The sequence below is a fragment of the Tachypleus tridentatus genome, chromosome 9, assembly GCF_004210375.1.
Source record: "Tachypleus tridentatus isolate NWPU-2018 chromosome 9, ASM421037v1, whole genome shotgun sequence".
Taxonomy (NCBI): domain Eukaryota; kingdom Metazoa; phylum Arthropoda; class Merostomata; order Xiphosura; family Limulidae; genus Tachypleus; species Tachypleus tridentatus.
Window position 1 is genome coordinate 160,748,345 of NC_134833.1, and position 20,217 is coordinate 160,768,561.

At 34.2% G+C, this 20,217-nt stretch overlaps 1 protein-coding gene across 1 annotated transcript in view; it reads left to right on the plus strand.

Moving 5' to 3' along the window:
* Positions 1-19,957, plus strand: part of LOC143226822 (uncharacterized) — a 78,382-nt gene extending 58,425 nt beyond the window's left edge. Inside the window, exons 3-12 of the mRNA XM_076458265.1 lie at positions 256-301; positions 1,444-1,544; positions 2,529-2,648; positions 3,155-3,305; positions 4,382-4,527; positions 6,695-6,826; positions 16,118-16,259; positions 16,570-16,736; positions 17,351-18,638; positions 18,975-19,957. Coding sequence (XP_076314380.1) covers positions 256-301; positions 1,444-1,544; positions 2,529-2,648; positions 3,155-3,305; positions 4,382-4,527; positions 6,695-6,826; positions 16,118-16,259; positions 16,570-16,736; positions 17,351-18,638; positions 18,975-19,006 — 2,325 coding nt within the window. The 3' untranslated portion in view covers positions 19,007-19,957. The remainder of the gene's footprint in view (positions 1-255; positions 302-1,443; positions 1,545-2,528; positions 2,649-3,154; positions 3,306-4,381; positions 4,528-6,694; positions 6,827-16,117; positions 16,260-16,569; positions 16,737-17,350; positions 18,639-18,974) is intronic.
* Positions 19,958-20,217: the final 260 nt, after the last annotated feature.

Genomic DNA, 20,217 nt, shown 5'->3' on the forward strand with positions numbered 1-20,217 from the left:
ACCCACTATTGGTTGGTAAAAGAGTAGTCCAAGAGTTGGCAGTGGGTGGTGATGACTAGCTACCTTCCCTCTGGTCTTACACTGCTAAATTAGGGATGGCTAGTGCAGATAGTCCTCGTGTGGCTTTAGGCGAAATTCAAAACAAAGCAAACAAACTTTTGATGAAAAAATTTTTATTTCGGTTTCCTGATAGTAAAATTTATCAGTAGTATCCTTAAAAATGATATACTAATGATTTGTGACCTTTCTTTACAGAACGTTGAAGCATTTGACTGTAGAGAAATTGACTTAATACTCAAAGGTAAGCTGACTATAGTATTTTAAGATGTGTGTTAAAGATTTGTTTTCAGATACATTACTTTTTCAAATTTAACATACAGCAACTCACTTGTAGACATGAATTTCTTTCACCTTTTGTGTCTATTTAAATTTTTTGGTACATTTTCTAATACTTATGTTTGATATTGTAGGTCTGTATATTCCTTTTAAGAGTTTTATAGGTTTTTAATTAACCTAATTATAAGGAGACTTAATAGAATTCAGAAACATTTCTGATGCTTAGTTCAATCAAACTGAAGTTTCCATTTCCTGTTTGATCAGTTAATTGTATCATAGTTTCAGTGAAGCTTTCCATCTGTCTGCATGGCACTCTTACTGCTCTGGTATCTTTGAGTTACATGTTTTAAGTTTTATGCAGCTGATGATTTTTATAAACATTGAAGGAAGTGTTTTGGTAATGCAGGAAAAAGAAATTCTTGTAATATTACTGTTTTAGGTGCTAGACCACTTAGTTTAAAGAATACATAAATAAAATTCTTGTAATATTACTGTTTTAGGTGCTAGACCACTTAGTTTAAAGAATACATAAATAAAATTCTTGTAATATTACTGTTTTAGGTGCTAGACCACTTAGTTTAAAGAATACATAAATAAAATTCTTGTAATATTACTGTTTTAGGTGCTAGACCACTTAGTTTAAAGAATACATAAATAAAATTCTTGTAATATTACTGTTTTAGGTGCTAGACCACTTAGTTTAAAGAATACATAAATAAAATTCTTGTAATATTACTGTTTTAGGTGCTAGACCACTTAGTTTAAAGAATACATAAATAAAATATACAGTTTAATTATATACTAAGATGTGTAGTCTTAGATAGCTCAAAGGTAAGTTAGAGTTGTAACTATGTTGCTGAAGGTCAGTTTCTATATATTTAATGAAAAATTTTGCAGAAAATTGTATTTAGTCCATTTAAAGTGTCATGTTAACATTGAGTATAATGATTGTCAGTTTTACTTCATAGCTGTATGGTTTTTAAGAGATCAGTTTTTATATTTAATTACATTAAGGAAAATGTACGTTTAAATCACAGTTGTCTTGAGTCTGTTTAACAGATGTGTATCTTCAGTCGTAAAGTTATTTCTTTATTCTTGGCCTATAAGGTGAAAAACTGACTTCTAAACACTGTGAAACTTTGGAAGAAGTGTTTAAAAGAGTCCAGTTTCAAACATTAGATCTTGAAGCCTGTGGATTGGATGATGAGGTATGTTTCTAGGGATTTGTTTTGTCAGTCGACACTAGTATTCAAGTAGTATTTTTCTCAGAGATTCAGATGTGAGTTTATACCTTGAGCATTCAAAATATCTTTAGAAGTACATTAATTTATTACTGTGTTTACACACATATACTCAACTTGATGCTAACTTATTCTTGGTATCTCCAGACAAAAGTGTCGGTACCGTTAGAGAGGAACTCTCGTTAAGTGAGTTGGTCTTCTGTTTATCTAAACACCTTATTCATACTATAATCCAACAATTGGCTATTATTCAGAGTTAGCTGCAAACTAATCCTCAAATAATTAAAGTAGTTCTTCAGTCATGAGAAATTTGTTAGCAGAGTAACATGAACTGTTGCTCTCAAAGTTTCTGTGTTAGAATTAAACAGACCTAGAACATGATTACCATAATGAGAACTGGTAAACCAAAGCTAAGATGTGACCCTAAATTTTAATTCTACAAGAAATATGATATATGGTAATCAAAGAAACTTGAAAGTATATGTAAGTAAGGTTTGTTAAGTATTTTTAAAAACTTTATGTGTATTGTTTATGAATCTACTTAAATTCTGTGATGTTTTAACTGTTAACTTGTGATAGGTAAGTGCCTGAAAGTGTTTTATGTACGTAGTCTTAGTTACTTTCTTTTATAACAGGGCTCAGCAGCAGTTTTTGATATGATAGAATATTACGTGTTTTTATGTACGTAGTCTTAGTTACTTTCTTTTATAACAGGGCTCAGCAGCAGTTTTTGATATGATAGAATATTACGTGTTTTTATGTACGTAGTCTTAGTTACTTTCTTTTATAACAGGGCTCAGCAGCAGTTTTTGATATGATAGAATATTACGTGTTTTTATGTACGTAGTCTTAGTTACTTTCTTTTATAACAGGGCTCAGCAGCAGTTTTTGATATGATAGAATATTACGTGTTTTTATGTACGTAGTCTTAGTTACTTTCTTTTATAACAGGGCTCAGCAGCAGTTTTTGATATGATAGAATATTACGAGTCAGCCAGCAATCTGAACATCTCTTTCAACAAACACATTGACTTAAGGGGGTGGCAGTCGTGTTCACGCATGCTAAGGAAAGTAAGTGCTTTTTTTTAATTATGTAGGATGACCGAAGAAGGTCGAAACGTTGTTCGCTCCTGCATAAAAAATTCTCAACCCAAACCAGCCATTTTTACGTGTATCTGCAAGTGGGTTTTCTTGTCATCACTGATTATTAAATGTTCTCTATTGCATTCTTTTTGCTTGCTCTGCCAGAAATGTCTTGTATATCAGGTTCTGTAACTGTTCTTACATCAATTTGCACACTCCATCTTTCATTTTTTTCATGTTGAGTTTGTGATAAACATTATTTACTTACTTTAATCCTGCAATATATTTACTTTTGATTTTAACTCTATTTTCAGTTAACAATGAATTATTCCTGCCTTTCAACATCTTTATATTTAGTTCATCATTATGATTGTTTAGTATAGTTTTGATTGAAATTTGTTTTTCTACTCTTCAATTTTCTTGTTTTCAGTATATGATGCACAATTTTTAATTATTTAATTTCAGAGTTATGGTCTTTCTTTTGAATATTTCAGACTCCTTGTATCCACTACTTAGATGCTCGCAACTCAGGTCTGAATGATCAGAGCTTGCTTATACTTGGTCGTGCCCTCCGACTTGGCTCCAGCTTGATTACTCTTCACTTAGAAAGTTCTGGACTTAATGGAAGGTCACTGGTTATCCTAAGTTAGTAACATTACATGTTACTTTTTATTATTGTTTAAGTAAAATTAGTTGATTATTTTAAAACTAAACTATAATTGTGAGAAAGTATACTTATAACGATGTTAGGTAAGAAACTTTAGAACAGGTACATTGAAATACAAGTGATTACGCTGTTTAAAAAAATTGTTTAAGCACGTAATATTGCATAGATGTTTATTACAATGTTGGCAAGTACTGCTGTATAAGTTCTTGTTGCATCTGTTTGTGGTCAGTTAGCTGTAATTAAAGCTTACATTCAACATATCGGCAAGAAACTAGTATGTAAACAGTAGTTTTATTTTATGATTTTGTTTAGAAGCAGTGCTTGAATTGAAGTTAAAAACCTGTCATATTGTTGAAATATATCTTTTTTTCTTTTTTTTTTCTTGTTAACAAAACCTTGTATATAGGGAAACATTTGAAAAGTGAATCTTCACTGACTGACCCTTGGCACATGTTAACACTACAATTACACTGATCTCTCTGTGCTAAATATTGTCTCCAAACACTGGTAAAATTGGTTTTTAATCTGCATTTAATGTTTATTTTATGCAAAGTTAGGGCTAAATATCAGTACTGATCTAATTAGTGGCTGATCAATGAGGTAATTAGATCAGTACTAAGATTTACAAGATATACTTGGACAGGGCTTCCAAAAGTGTTCTATTTCAAGATTAAATAAAACCAAAATTAAGGGTGACAAGCATTTTGCAACATCAAGTATTCCTTACATAATGTCATTTTAGTGTCTACTGACTGACTGACTGACAGACAACATACTACTGTATAGTGGTGTGGGTGAGATGTTAAAATAGATGGTCCCTTCAGACAGTCTTTGACTCCCTTTTGGTGAGATGACAGTATAAGTAAACATTTTTGTTATAGATGTGTGGTTTCCTTTATTAACTAATCACAGTTTTATCACTATTTTTAAATAATTTCAATCTGCACAGAAAAGTATAAAAATTATTATTAATTATTTTCTTCAGATTCTTTTTAGCATATCTTGAGTCATTTAGGTGATGTTTTTCTATTGAAGTTTGTTTTCCTTCCACCAGTGGCTGCTCTGAAACTGAATAATACACTGAAAGAACTCTATCTTGGAGATAATAAAATATCATCGGCTGATGGTCTTCAGGTTGGAAATTTATTGAGAGCCAATAGTTGGCTAGAAATGCTTGATCTCAGGAACAATAACTTACAGGTAATGGTTATGAAGGCAGGTATAGGTTAAATGAACAATAACTTACAGGTAATGGTTATGAAGGCAGGTATAGGTTAAATGAACAATAACTTACAGGTAATGGTTATGAAGGCAGGTATAGGTTAAATGAACAATAACTTACAGGTAATGGTTATGAAGGCAGGTATAGGTTAAATGAACAATAACTTACAGGTAATGGTTATGAAGGCAGGTATAGGTTAAATGAACAATAACTTACAGGTAATGGTTATGAAGGCAGGTATAGGTTAAATGAACAATAACTTACAGGTAATGGTTATGAAGGCAGGTATAGGTTAAATGAAATGTGACGCTTCTCTTTCAGATGAGTCTTTTTTTTCATATCACATGTCTCATTGAAAGTATCAAAGAATGTTTCTTTATCAGAACTGGCATAGTGTTATTTTTTCAATGAAATTTACTGGTTAGCATTAGTGTTAAGAGTGAATTATGAGAAAACAGTATTTGAAATAATGAGATTCAGATATTGATGCATAGGGTTCACAAAACAAGTACATGCAATAAGTGGGGTCAGTATATTATTACAATATGCTATTACAGAAAAACAACAACACTTTATGTTGCACTATTGGGACCAGTATTTATACTTGCTTTAAAAATAGCAGCACATCCTTTCAAGGGGGCTGGTATGGTTCGGTGGGTCATGGGTATGAATCCCCATTACTACAAAAATGTTTGGTCTTTCAAGTATGAGAGGATTATAATCTGATGGTCAGTCCCACTGTTCGTAGCCCAAGAGTTGAGAGTAGATGGCGTTGACTAGCTGCCTTCTGTCTAGTCTATCACTGTTAGGTTAGGGATGGCTTGTGCAGATAACCCCCTCGTAGCTTTGTGCAAAATTCAAAACCAAACCAAGCCTTGTTTTTATGTATTGTTGCAAATCTTGAGCTCTGATCAAAGCAAGCTACTTCCACGAACCAAAAGTCAAAGGTAGAGAGTTAACTCAATAAGGAATAGAGGTAATTTCATATACCCTTATTATATATAATTATTAGAATACATCAGTTGGTTACAATTAATGTTGCCAATATTTTTGGCTCTAATCTCAATAATATCTTATGATGTTTGGATAGTTAATATTTTGGTTAGTTCTAAGTTAACAATGTCAAATAATCTATAAAATAAAAGTATGTATAATACAAAAATTAAGAAAAACTAACGTATGTTGAACATTCTAATTAATGCTGTTAATTTAACTAACATTAAATAAATATTAGAATATTAATTATTTACAAAACGCATCTAAACTAATTATATGTTTTACGCACTGTTACTAATTTCCTGACCTTTGAAAAATTTCATATTAGTTTACACAGAACCTAATATAAGTCTCCTTACCAATGTCTAGTAATAAGTGAAAGCTGACCTGGTAGCTAAGACACTAAACTTGCTATTTGTGAATAACAAGATGAAACACCTGGCACCAAAGATGCATGGCCCTCTAACCTGTAGGGGTGTTATAATGTTACAGCCAATCACTGTATTCACTGGTAAAAGAATATTTTAAAATCTTATAGTGGGTGCTGCTGGCTGATTGCCTTCCCTTTGATCAGCGATTCAAAATTATAAATGTCAGAAGATAGTTTTAATAGCTTTGCCACAAACAGAACAAGCCTGTGGTAGCCTTTTAAATGGCTTGGAAGTCATAAGTTTATAGTAGTATGACATCCAAGATAAATTATTACGGCTTGTCATTGTTTAACCACGTAGTCAGATGGCAAGATGACACAGATGGTAATGTAAAAAACTCTTGGTTAGGTAAATCAAATACAAATTTCATACAATAAATATAAAAGGAATATTAATGGTCTAATTAAAATAACCAAGTTAAAAGTAATAAAAGGAAAACGAAATTACCTAACATAATATGGAATCTTTGACGCAACTAATTCATCTTTAACTAACTTCCATTATTTTATGTGGGAAACTAGAAATAGTAAATAGTTATACTTAAGTACTAACCAGGATATATATGTGATAGAATTTATTTTATCATTTGTGGTTACTGTTAACATCACATCTCTTAAATTACATTAAACTTAACATAATTACTCTCAGTGATGGCCTTTTTTGTATTTTGTATCAGATTGTCAAGTTACTGAGATATATGATTATTGTATGTAAACAGGACTTAGGGATGTGTCACATACTAGATGGATTAACCCAACAACCCACTTTAGGAGGATCTGGTCTGCAAACACTAGTCTTGTGGAACAACCAAATCACAAGTAATGGCATGAAACACATGGTTCACTCACTTGTGAGTACTGACTCTCTATAATGTGAAAAACTTTTCTAATATTTGAAAGGTTGAATACAGTTCTGATTACATGTTTAAATAACTCATTATTCAGGTGATATGCTTGATTGAAAAAAATGTTTAGGGTCTTCAGGTGATATTCAATTACCAAGTCTTATGATAATTTATGTATGCAAATTAACTATTTACCTAACATTCAGTAAATATCTCTCTGAACTTAAATGGCTTTTGATTCAGCAGATATCATTTGACCCTGAGTTTTGAGTAAAAGTACCTTTGGTTTTGTAAAACAAAAATGCTACAAATATGAACATGGTTTTAGTTTAAATTTGTAAATTAAAGTGTTATGTTTAAAGATATAGTTTAGTATAATGTGCAACAGTACATATCCATAGAGATATTTGTCAAAACAGAATTTCATTTTTTTTTAAGATTAGCATTTTTAACTTCTGATCTGAAATACCATTGTAAAATGAACTAAGATATCTTAAGATATTAAGGATTGATTATCATGTAAATAACAGGTGTCACTTTACACAATAGATATAAACATCACCTGGTTGGTTTGTCCTTTCAGATGTTTTTTGTATAATAGGTTTACATGGGTGCTTAAAATCCTGGAGAGTCTTGGAAAATGACTTTCCAGGAAAAATTTTTAACAGGTCATGGGAAAACAGTTTCCTTTATCCACTTGCACGATTATCAGGGTTCATTACTGAGTGGTTCAGTCAACAGTAATTCACTCCACTTGCACGATTATCAGGGGTTATTACTGAATCACTCAGTAATTTACTCCACTTGCATGATTATCAGGGGTCATTACTGAGTGGTTCAGCCAACAGTAATTCACTCCACTTGCATGACTATAAGGGGTCATTACTGAATCACTCAGTAATTCACTCCACTTGCATGATTATCAGGGGTCATTACTGAATCACTCAGTAATTCACTCCACTTGCATGATTATCAGGGGCCATTACTGAATCACTCAGTAATTCACTCCACTTGCATGATTATCAGGGGTCATTACTGAATCACTCAGTAATTAACTCCACTTGCATGACTATAAGGGGTCATTACTGAATCACTCAGTAATTCACTCCACTTGCATGATTATCAGGGGTCATTACTGAATCACTCAGTAATTCACTCTACTTGCATGATTATCAGGGGCCATTACTGAATCACTCAGTAATTCACTCCACTTGCATGATTATCAGGGGTCATTACTGAATCACTCAGTAATTAACTCCACTTGCATGACTATAAGGGGTCATTACTGAATCACTCAGTAATTAACTCCACTTGCATGATTATCAGGGGCCATTACTGAATCACTCAGTAATTCACTCCACTTGCATGATTATCAGGGGCCATTACTGAATCACTCAGTAATTCACTCCACTTGCATGATTATCAGGGGCCATTACTGAATCACTCAGTAATTCACTCCACTTGCATGATTATCAGGGGTCATTACTGAATCACTCAGTAATTCACTTCACTTGCACGATTATCAGGGGTCATTACTGAACCACTCAGTAATTCACTCCACTTGCACGATTATCAGGGGTCATTACTGAACCACTCAGTAATTCACTCCACTTGCACGATTATCAGGGGTCATTACTGAACCACTCAGTAATTCACTCCACTTGCACGAGTATCAGGGGTCATTACTGAGTGGTTCAGTAATTCACTCCACTTGCACGATTATCAGGGGTCATTACTGAGTGATTCAGTCAACAGTGATTCATATTAGTCCTCCACCTGAATGTTTTATCTGCTATTACAATACATGCAACACTATATCTTGGTAATCATCTCAGCTTGTTACACATGTATATAACACATCATGCAATTCACTTTGAACTAGTACACATTTTATATGACTGCCCACTGAGGGTATGCATGTTTATATTGACTGGAACTGTTTATATGTTATCAGGTTTTTAGTTATCTGTATATGTTCACTTATCATTTTGTATAGCTACAAGTCCTCCTTACATGGGTTAATGGTGAAGTTTGCTGAGTCAGCTTGCAGAGAATGTAATTTTCCACCAGGATGCATTGCAAGTGCATGCATGAAGGATGAGAGTTCCTTGAAACTAAGATGAAATAAATTGAACATGATTTAATTTGATATTATTAGCAAAGGAGAGACATCACATATTGAATGTTGTTAAAAATAAATGCCATATAAAGAACAAAATACTTCCTGTTGTGTGCTGGACATATTTTCACATCAAGGACCACTGAACACATCCCCTAACATTATTAATTACTTAAATTATTCTCATAGAACAGGCACATGACTTCTGAATACAAGATAAATCTCACTTGTGTTGAAACATTAAAAGGAACAATGGATACCATACTTGCAAAATATTCAAAGATCCTTGATATGCAAATATGTCCAGCAAGATCATGTTACTCAATGTGCAAAAGAGGCAATTGTCCAGGTCTCACTGCACATGCAAAAGATAGAACACAGTGTGGTTTGGTGGTGGGAAAAGGAAGAGTCTTCTTTATTTAATTAATTTAAAAGTAATATAAAAGTCAACCAGTTTTGTTTTTCATTAAATTTTTATTACTAACCAACTTATCAAATTGTATAGTATTTTTTCAAAAGCAATTGCAGTCCATTAGTCTGTACTTCACCTGTGTACCACAAGTGTCTTAGCACAGCACTGTCCAGTAATTTAACAAAAGACTCAAAATTGCTACAAAGTAAAATGTATATGTGCCCATTTGTTTAAAATAACCAGTATGGGTGGAACTTGGCAACCATGTTACTCAGAAAAAAAATGCACGTAGGTGGTTACAAAATTGCAGGATGTCTGTGATAATTTTCCATCAATAACAAAATTTGTTAAACATAAAAATAAATCACAAAGTCAATTTAATCATCACAGCAGCACAAGTTTCCTCATCTCTTTGAAAGAAGGCACTCTGAAGGCAGAAATAATCTGCTCCATGGGCATGATAAAATTTTCCAGTGTGTGTTTCCTGACAGAAAAATTACTTCATACTTCAACATTCACTTGTGGTGAGCACTAATCTGCTTACTTACCATTTTGGTTTATCACCAAACTCTTTAAAGCTGCTAAGAGATGGTTAAAGCATGACATTTTCATGTTATTTATTTTTACTTGTTCTACACAATGTCCAAATAGTGAGGTAAAAACCTTGTCAGTACTAGATGATATGGATCTAAAGTTTTGGACCATGTTCATTGTGGGATACTTTACCAGACATTTGTTAATAATGTACATTATTGTAATGTGTAAAGCATAATTCCATTTTTCATCGATAAACTGAAGGTAAACTACTATGTTTTTGATTTTTTTCTAAACAAGCTGCAGGAGGATAATACCATTACACTTTGGTGGTTGTGACCCACACGTGGTGCATTTATAGATGGTTTAGTGGGCACTTCCTTTAATATGCAACCTTCTGTCATCTTCTTACTGGTTGTTCAAGAATATTCCAACAAGGAGAGTCTTTAAAAAAAGCTACAGGTAATGATATATTTCTATAAAATTTTAGTTGTAAAATGTACCTGTATTTCAGTGGGTCAGTATAAATGTCACTGAAGACAAAATTGAGAAAAAGGACATCAGTGATTTAAGAAATTCAGTTGAAATTTTAAAACAAACAGGCAGTAACCAAGAGGTTTCTTCTCAGTAGCAAAGCAAGTTAACTCCACATTCTTTGAAATCGACTGCTGTGACAAACCTTTGCTTTCATTTTTCAGTGATTACCTTATCTACATCATAAGGGAACTGATGTAACATCTCATAAAATCTGCTAATTTGGATAAAGAAGCTTCACCAACAACATAGTTGTTACAAAAAAATAAAAATAAGGTGTGTGATTTGTAAATGGACAAAGGTTCAAACACCTTTATTCTAAGAAAACGACTTAAATATCATGTGTTCTGGGATTAGTTGTTCAAAATATTTAGATCCATGTTATATGATGGTCAGTCATGATGCTTTCATTGATAAACCAAAGTTGCTCTGAATGGCTATTGTAAATGCAAGGAAACTAAAACAACACGTGTCATTTTGGAGAGTATATTGGTGTGATTGACCCTCAACCATTTACTAGGTTTGAAGAATTTGATCATGCCAAAATAAAGCACTGCATTGATGAACTATTCTATGGACATACCTGTAACTCTAGTAGTTTTAAGTTCATCAGTGCCCTTTGGAAAGAAACTAAACTTCTACTGGTACTTTCACATAGTTGGCCATGTTGTTAAAAATGATTTCAGAAGAAATAAGAGTTGCATTGAATAAATTCACAAGACCAGTCTTATTGCATAAAGAATTGTAAATAATCACATTAATTCTGCTAGTAGGATGCTTAAGGTAGAAATAAGAAAACAAATGTAGTTTGCATCTGATCATTTAACAAATTAAGAGACTCTGCAGCAATTATTGAAAATTAACTCTGTGGTGGCCCAAGTAAATGGCTTGAGAGAAGAAGAGATACTGGATCTACAGCCAGTCTGCTCATATGCATGCACTGAGTTTAAGACAAAAAAAGCAGATAACAAGTATGTCCAAATCAAACAGCATGCTTAGAATTAAAAGGAGAGAAAAAATCACCAAACTTTAGACCATTAAAGAGTAAATGGTTGAACTTTGGCAGCTCATGAGGAATACGTAAAATGTTAGTTATTAAATTACACTAAAACTGAAAGGTAAATAATATTGATCTCTATAAAAGTCGTCATTATTTCCGTGCAAGGATATTGCAGTCAGGTCCTTGTATGTTCGTGTGTGCCAATAAATGACAGATGTACACAAATTTTACACATTGGGAAATTGGTATGTGACAGTCCTTCCCCCTCTTGGTGTGGATTCCTGTACATGGTGAGGGGACATCCCAGGGAAGGTTCTGTTCTGTCTGGTTACCTCCTCTGGGATCTTAACATCCACCCACATATTTGCCATGCATGGTGACCCGTGAAGGAGAGGAGAGGATCCTGGAGGTTGAAGGGTCCAACCCAAACACACCACTTTGGCCTTGAATTCCTGTAGATGGGTGTTCTTGGGGTGCCCCCCCTTGGGTCAGTCGGCTGGTCAACTTGGGCTAGGGTCAACCTAGTACCAGTGTTGGATGTTCTCAACAGGTGTTGTGGACATTGTATCTGATGCTGGTGTTTGGGTATAGTGTTCAAAAAGCCCTGGTGTTGCAGCAGTGTCCTTGTTTAATATTGTAGTGCATCCCCTCGTAGGGCTCCATGGTGGGTGGGGTCAGTGGGCACCGAAATTTCCTTTTTTTATTATGGATTGCTGCTCAGAATCTTCAACATCTGTAACATCTGCTGTACCTCATTTTCTTATCCTAAATTCTCTTTCAGACAAACCTTTAGGGCAAATGTCACCCTTTCTAATTTAGAAGGACTAAAGGGACTTATTGGCTCTCCAAAGTCAGTAAAGAAGCTTCGATCTGGTGACGTATTGGTAGAAACATCCACATCTCAACACAGTGAACTCCTCTTGCATTCAAAGGCAATTGGGGATATACCTATTGAAGTTACACGTCATGCTACTTTGAATTCATCATGAGGAATTATTGTTGAGAGGGATTTGAAGAACATCCCAGAGTTGGAGATTCTTGCTGGTTTCTCCACCCAAGGAGTTTCTGTAGTAAGGAATATCTTCACTCGCAAAGATGGAATTATGATGCCGACCAGTGTTTTCCTTCTCACATTTATGTCACCACGTCCGCCGGCCACCATCAAGGCAGGTTATCTTAGTTGCATAATATGGCCATACGTTCCAAACCCTCTCTAATGTTTCCAGTGTCAAAGGTTCGGTCACTCAAAGACTTCATATTGTGGTTCCTTGATGTGTGCTCATTGCAGTGGCAAGGACCATGATGCCTACGAGTGTGAAAAGGACCCTCATTGTGTCAATTGCAATGGTTCTCATCCTTCCTACTTTCATTCTTGCCCTAAATGGTTGGAAGAAAAAGAGGTGCAACATTTGAAAATAATTTATAACATTACTTATCCTGAGGCTTGGAAGTTGCTGTCCACCACTTCATCTCGGACATATGCTGATGCACTTCATTTCACAGCTACTGTGGGAGTGCAGACAGTTATCTCTGTGCCTCCTGAAGAATCATTCTCCAAACAAATGTAAAGTCATTTGACCTCCATGGTCAAAAAAGGTTGTGAATCAACTTCTACACCCATCTCTGTCCCTTACATACATTCCAACAAACCCCAAGATCCATATCCTGTGGTTTTGGGTACAAGCATTTCCTCAGATACATCTTCTCCCACCCCATGATGCAAAACAATATTTGTTTGCATCCTCAGTCACTGGAATCCCCTTCCAACAACAAAGACCTGCCCAAATGACCCAGGGCAGGATCCATGGAGGTCGATAGACCTCCCCCGAATAAGGGCAGTAAGGAAAAAAGACATGGTTGTAAACAGAAGGGTTCTCCACCCAATTCGCCTACATGTCATTAAAAATGGTCACCTTGATACAATGGAACTGTCGAGGTTTACATTCTAATCTGGATGACATCAAAACACTGATTGCTTCCTACCATCCTGTATATCTTTCCTTACAGGAAACATTTCTGAAACCTGCCAATAGAGTCACCTTTTGGCAGTTTTCTTTGTACAGAAATGACAGGTTGTGTGATGGACAAGTGCATGGAGGGTTTGCACTAGTGGTCAGTCAACAAGTGCCCACTCTGTTTTTGCCGTCGACACACCCTTGGAGGCCATAGCCATCCGTGTTTTCTTGGGTAGCACCAACACTGTTTGTTCTCTCTACCTGTCCCCTGGAGAGACATATGGTCAATCAGACCTTGATGCTGTCATTGAACAGTTGCTGTCTCCCTTTTTAATCCTGGGGGACTTTAATGGACATCATCCCCTCTGGGAAGTGCTGATATTGATGGGAGGGGTTGCTCTGTAGAGAATATGCTCTCTGATCACAACCTTTCTCCTTTCAGTACTGATGCACCAGTTTGTAGTATGTGTAACACTCAGATCACAATATTCCACATTTTACTTTCTTTCCATTGTTACAACTCTCAACAAAGGTACCATTTTATGTGTGTTCTGTCCCAAGGTTTGTTCATAACGTTACACAGTGTTATTGGTGATGGTGACACTGTCCACCTTGGAAATGTTTTTAGTTTTTTAAAGGCTATTTATCTTTTTAATGCTATTTAAGTTTTTTAATTTATACATTAAACCTTTTTTAATGTGGTTCTGTTTTAAGAATCACAGTCCATCCAGTTTGATTTGAAATTAGAAAATGGCCATAACGTTAAATACCTCAAAACCAGGACTGGAAAGACCAACTTCTGGTGACTAATGCTGCTGTTTGAACTACCCCTTAGTCATCCTAGCGAGTTATTATTAAAATTTTTCTACAAGTGGGTTAGAACCTTTATTACTTTACTTTTTAAAAATGGCCATAACGTCAAATAACTTGGAACCAGGACTGGAAAGGCAAACATCAGGTGACTGATGGTGGTTTTTATACTTACCTTTTAGTCTTCCTGGGGAGTTATGATAATTACAGTTATGGTACAGAATATACTTTACAACTTGTCTACAATGTTACGAGAAAAACTACAGTAATACAAGATATAAACTTTGGTTTTATGATATTTATGTTTTTTTAAACTTTTTGTTTTACCTTAATTTCCTTTTATAAGTTTTACTAAATTCACTTTAATTTTAACTTTTTACCATATGTTTGGCACAGATAGCCTTGCTGGTTTGTACCATAAAACATCAAATCAACCAACCAATCAACTAGTCCCTCCCAAATTTGATCTGCATCCAAATCTGGATTCTAGATCACTTTGAACCATTTTTTTTATAATGGGGAGATAGGACATTTTCATTATTTTCAGTTAAAAACTCTAAAGTAGCAAATATGATGGACACATTAAGGTTAAGACTCCTCATTGTGCTACAAAATATTATCCCAGTTGTTGGTCATTCTGGATCTGAGAAGGATTTTTCAAGTTTTTGAAGTGAAATATAATGTTATCCAGCATAATGCATGCAATATCAAAAAGATGTGAGGTGAAGCTATGTGGTCTTACTGTGGGGTGAAGCTATGTGGTCTTACTGTGGGGTGAAGCTGTGTGGTCTTACTGTGGGGTGAAGCTGTGTGGTCTTACTGTGGGGTGAAGCTGTGTGGTCTTACTGTGGGGTGAAGCTGTGTGGTCTTACTGTGGGGTGAAGCTGTGTGGTCTTACTGTGGGGTGAAGCTGTGTGGTCTTACTGTGGGGTGAAGCTGTGTGGTCTTACTGTTTGATATTTTATTACAGGATGCTCTAAGATTTAAAGAAGTGAGGTAAATGTTGTTGATACTGACAGTTAAAGTGTCTATGTATATTGAATGAAGGAGTCACATCGCTATTAATAAGGAAAAGCACTATATGTTATTTTATTCATGGATTGTAAAGTGACATTATGGTTTTTGATGCTACACTACAAGTGTGTGGTCAAGGTTGTCTTTCCAAATCTAACTCTACCAACAGCCCTTGTTTAGCACATTTTTGTTTTAAAGTAGTTTCATAACTGGGGAACTTCTTCAATTAGCCCTAGCAACTGCAATAGCAACTTTTAATTTTACAAAATTTTGAAATAAATAATGGAACTCTCCAACACAGCTGGACATCCCTATGCTCATTTTACTGAGGTAGCATCATTCTGTACAGTGGTTTTGGTTTTTTTCAGGTTTGTTTAATGTTTTATATACTTTAACATTTGAACATCTAATTAACATTGTAAAACAAATATAGAAGTTTCTATGATCAAAACATGTTCTGCCAGCAACACATTCCTCCTTTATTGCATGTATTCTAATTAGAAATTGGTTTTAATTTATCTTGGGTTTAGCACAGAATGTTTCAGAAATGTATTAACTTCACTAAAATGGGGGATGTTGGTATGCTGTTCAACATTAAAAATGAGGGGGGGGCATTGTGAAACAAGTTTTAGTGCTGGGGTCAGCAGAAGTGTCTGAACCTTTAATACTTGTGATTAGTAAGTTATTAAGCTTCTTTGTTTTATTACCACAAATTGATCATTTAATAGGATTGTAAGTGTTACTGGCAAGAATGTATTTCAGATTACAGAATTTTGAAATATTAATATTTAAGTCTTGGACACAAATTTTAGTAATTACATCAGCACTATGGGTCGATGGAGGATTCTCTGGTTAAAGTTGGGTATACGTAATATTGAACAGAATGTTTTTCATTATAAAAAAATATATGTATTTCCAGTCACAAGTTAAGAACATGAAAACACTCAATTTGGGAAACAACAATCTTGGGAACAGTGGCATTCAGCAGTTGAAACAGGCTCTGATGTGCAACAGAACACTAGCCAATTTGGGTCTTCAGAACACCAAAATAACTTGTGAAGGTATGTTAACATTTTGATCATAAGCTGAAATTATTGATTGTTGTAATGAAAGTCAATTGGATATTGAAAGGTACTTTAAATTGTTTTGTTTATTTTTAAACTTTTAGATTTGACTTTTCTTTCAAGAAGCGGAAAATATTTGTTTTGAAAATAATGCACGTGAAACCGGATAGTTTAACTTTGTTAATTTGTTTATCCTGCCAACCTCTAATGACATTAGAAGAGTTGTTTTGAGATTTTATTATTAGTATTAAATTACTTCCTATTGTTTAATTAGTTTGTTTACATTATTAAAATAAATATTCTGTAGGTGCTGTGGCCATAGCAGAATACATAGCTGAAAATAAACACATAACGAGAATTGATCTTCGTGAGAACAAGATTCAAGTAGGTGGTCTCATGGCTCTCTCATTGTCTTTAAAACACAACTGGAGCCTCACCCATCTAGACCTAGACCAAGTCACTCAGCAGAGCCATGTAAGTCGACCTCTGTACTTGTTTAATGTAGTAAACTTTTGTCGTAGTATACAAAGGGATAACCAAGACTCGTACTCCAGGGACTGGCTTTTTTTTTTTTTTGTGCATGTTTGGTTTAAATTTTGAATTTGAAATAAAATAAACTAGTAATAAGTGGCCATATGACTTTGTATACTTTATAGACCACAGTAAAGTGTTTTGTACTTATCCTTCAGGATATTATTAATCTATGTAACAACAGTTATTTTCTTTTAAACTGCAGATGTATTGGTAATAGTTTTATGTATTATTCTACTTGTGCATTTTCTCTAAGTCTTCAAAACTGTATCACTGTTGCCTTTACAATTTTTTGATGGTCATTGTCCAACTGAAGACATGTTTTCTGAAACAACAGTTGGTCATTAAATGTACGTACAGGTTTTAAGGAGGAAGAAGACAAAAATGATGAACATAGCATATTGTAAACCCATTGTTTAATTGCCAGATACACAATTTTCATTGTGATGGATACATCTAATTCATTCCTAGGTAACTGTTAATCTTATGTAATTACTGTAGGAGATATAATTTTCTGTTAGCTTGCATCTCTAAGAGCTGTCAGTATCTTTTTACAGCAAAACTATGATGCCACAACTGATCACTGCAAGCATCTGCAGGAGATTACCGGGTATTGTAAAAGAAACAAAGATCAGAAGGAACATCAAACATGGAACACCATCAAGTCCAAACCAGACCTATCGGAAAGCCTGCTAGTGAAGACCTCTCATCAGACCTCCTTACCAGATCCAGTAAGTACTAGCTGCAATGGGATTGTTCAGCAATCTTCTACGATTACAGCACAGCAGAGTGATATAGGTGAACTTAAGACTTGGGAAAACAATAGTGAAAAGAATTCTGCTAGTCATAAGTCAAGTTTATTAACAATGAGACTTTCGCAAAGCTCACCCATTCCTGTTTTGAGTAAGAGTAGATTTCGGGTCAGTCAAGTGTTCCTTGAGAAAGAAGGGGAAAAAACACCAGTGAAAGAATTAAGTTCTTCAGCCCCTCCTGAAATATCTCCCCTAGTGGGGCAGACAGTTATCACAGATCTTAACATCTCAAAAATAGAAGATCTGCATTCAATTAATGGTCTTTCCTTGTCCTTACCAATTTCTGTGGCAGAAGTTATACAGAATGATAATAGCAATCTAAAACAAACTGAGCCTACTGCCTTTCTGTTTCCAACAAACAATTCTCCAAATCATTCAGTGTTAGATCAAGTTACTGTAAGTGAAATGCCTTCTACACTATCAGTTCCTCAAGACTCTGTAAGTGTGGATGTTTTACAGTGTGCAACAGGTGCTTCCGAATGTGTGTCAGGACATTGTTGTCAGGGTTCTACTACACATTTGATTGAGATACATGAATCTTCTTTGGTGGAAAGTGATTCTGACAATACTTCAATTTCAAAAAATACCATATTACCAGAGACTGTCAAAACAAAAGAAGCTTGTGGTTTTTTACCAAGTTCTAACAAGGCCTCAGATGATGAAAGGGTTCCTGCCAGAGTAAATGAAACAGTTATGCTTCCATGTCAACCAGAAGTTACAGAAAATAAAAGAACTGTTAATACTTTCCAAGAATATAATCATCCTGTTTTAGAAGGCTTTAATGGTGAGAGGAATGATCTTATAATGCTTGGAATTATGGGTAAAGAATCAAAGAACCCAAACTTTTTCCCTCCTGAATCAACCAGTTACCTACGAGTGCTACACCGCAGACTCAGTTCTCCTGTAGTGTCTTCAACTTCCTCATCTGCGTACAAGCCTCCAGCCTTGAACTTAAAGTTCTGTAAACGTCTCGAATGCTTGGACCTACGTAGCTCAGTTCCTCTTTCACCTACACGACTCATGGAGGGAATAGGTAAGAGTTCACATTGTCATATAGATGTGTAAAGTTGGAAAATTTCAGCTGTGTGTAAATGAAAACAAACCAGTAAACTGGTTCTAAGTGTGGCTGATTCTCAACCAGAACTTTATTTTGACTAATTTTGGTTATAACTTGTTCATTTGTAAATAAAAACAAATAAAATAAGAAAAACTAGCTACTTTACCGAGTCCGTAAGTAGCAGGATTATTTAATTAACAGGAAGTTTCGCTGTATTTGAAAATAAAAGTTGTAGATTATAAATATTTTAATTTATTTATTTCACATTTCAATATTATTTTCATGTAATGTTTTTTTTCTGTAATATTGTAGTATTTCCGGATCCACCACTGACAATGAAGTAGAAAAGATTCATGACACCTGCAGATGAAATCATTTAGAAATTGAGAATATCAGTTTCTTTCTTCTTGGTCCCGATAGTATAGTAGTTGTTCACATTGATGTACAGTATTATTCTTGTTGTTTCATGTTTTTCAGGATCTTTAAAATTGTTAATCAGTGAGAATTATGATAATGTATTAACTTCATAATAATGTGTGTTAACTTCAATTTTGAAGTAGATGTAATAGTCTTTCCCTATTCTGGAATAGATTTTCTCGCACAATTTCCTCATCAGGTTTTAAGACAAAACCATAAATACATGTTGGAGTTAAAAGACATCATCATAACATTTGTGAATGTGTCCGTCAACTGGCCATCTGTCATGTAATTCAAAAGTTCCATATAAATTTTTATTGTATAAAATTTAGGCCCAGTGTGAGTTTACAAAGCTTCCAGGTGTAGTAGAAAATAAACTAAAAAGTGTGTTCATGTTAAATAGTTCAGCATATTTACATTACATGTGATGGGCCCTTTGAGTGATCACAGTGGAAGTTTTTCTTTTAAAACACTGGGAGTTTTAATTAGTGACATAAGATTTTTTATGTATATGTTTTGGAATTTGAATAAGTCACAAAGTAAATGATATGGTTTATTTTTATTTTGTTTTTTTTTGTAATTTTGTGGAATATTGTGAAAAACCAGTGTTCTGTTCTGACCTGGCATTTTTAATTATCTAAAGAGATTGTCTTAGATTCTGTTTGCTAAACATAATGTTAAAAAAGGTTCTTTTTCAAAAATGAATTTTGTGATTTCTTTATTACAGCAATACTTTTTTCTTTTGGAGAAAGGATTGTATTCTGAGAGAGCCTTATCTTTATTTGTGATATTCTAAGCCTTTGTGGTTAACATGTATGTAGATTCTTCTGCTATTATTTAGAATTCAAAACATTAAAACACACTGCATTCAATAGTAATTTTTTTAGTTACTGATAATGTCTAAAACCAAAGCACTTTGAATGTCTTATTTAATAACTATACAAAATGTTCAATTCTGTTATTCTTACTGATTTACTTGGTTCATTTAGTTACTTGTCGAATCACTTATAATTTGCTGGTTGATGCTTCCTTGAGAGGTTTTTCTAATGTTAACAGAAACTACTGTCATGAGATGTGGTATAACCTAGTTTATCATATTGGTTCTGTTGCTGGAAGTGTTTCTTGACGAATAATAAGT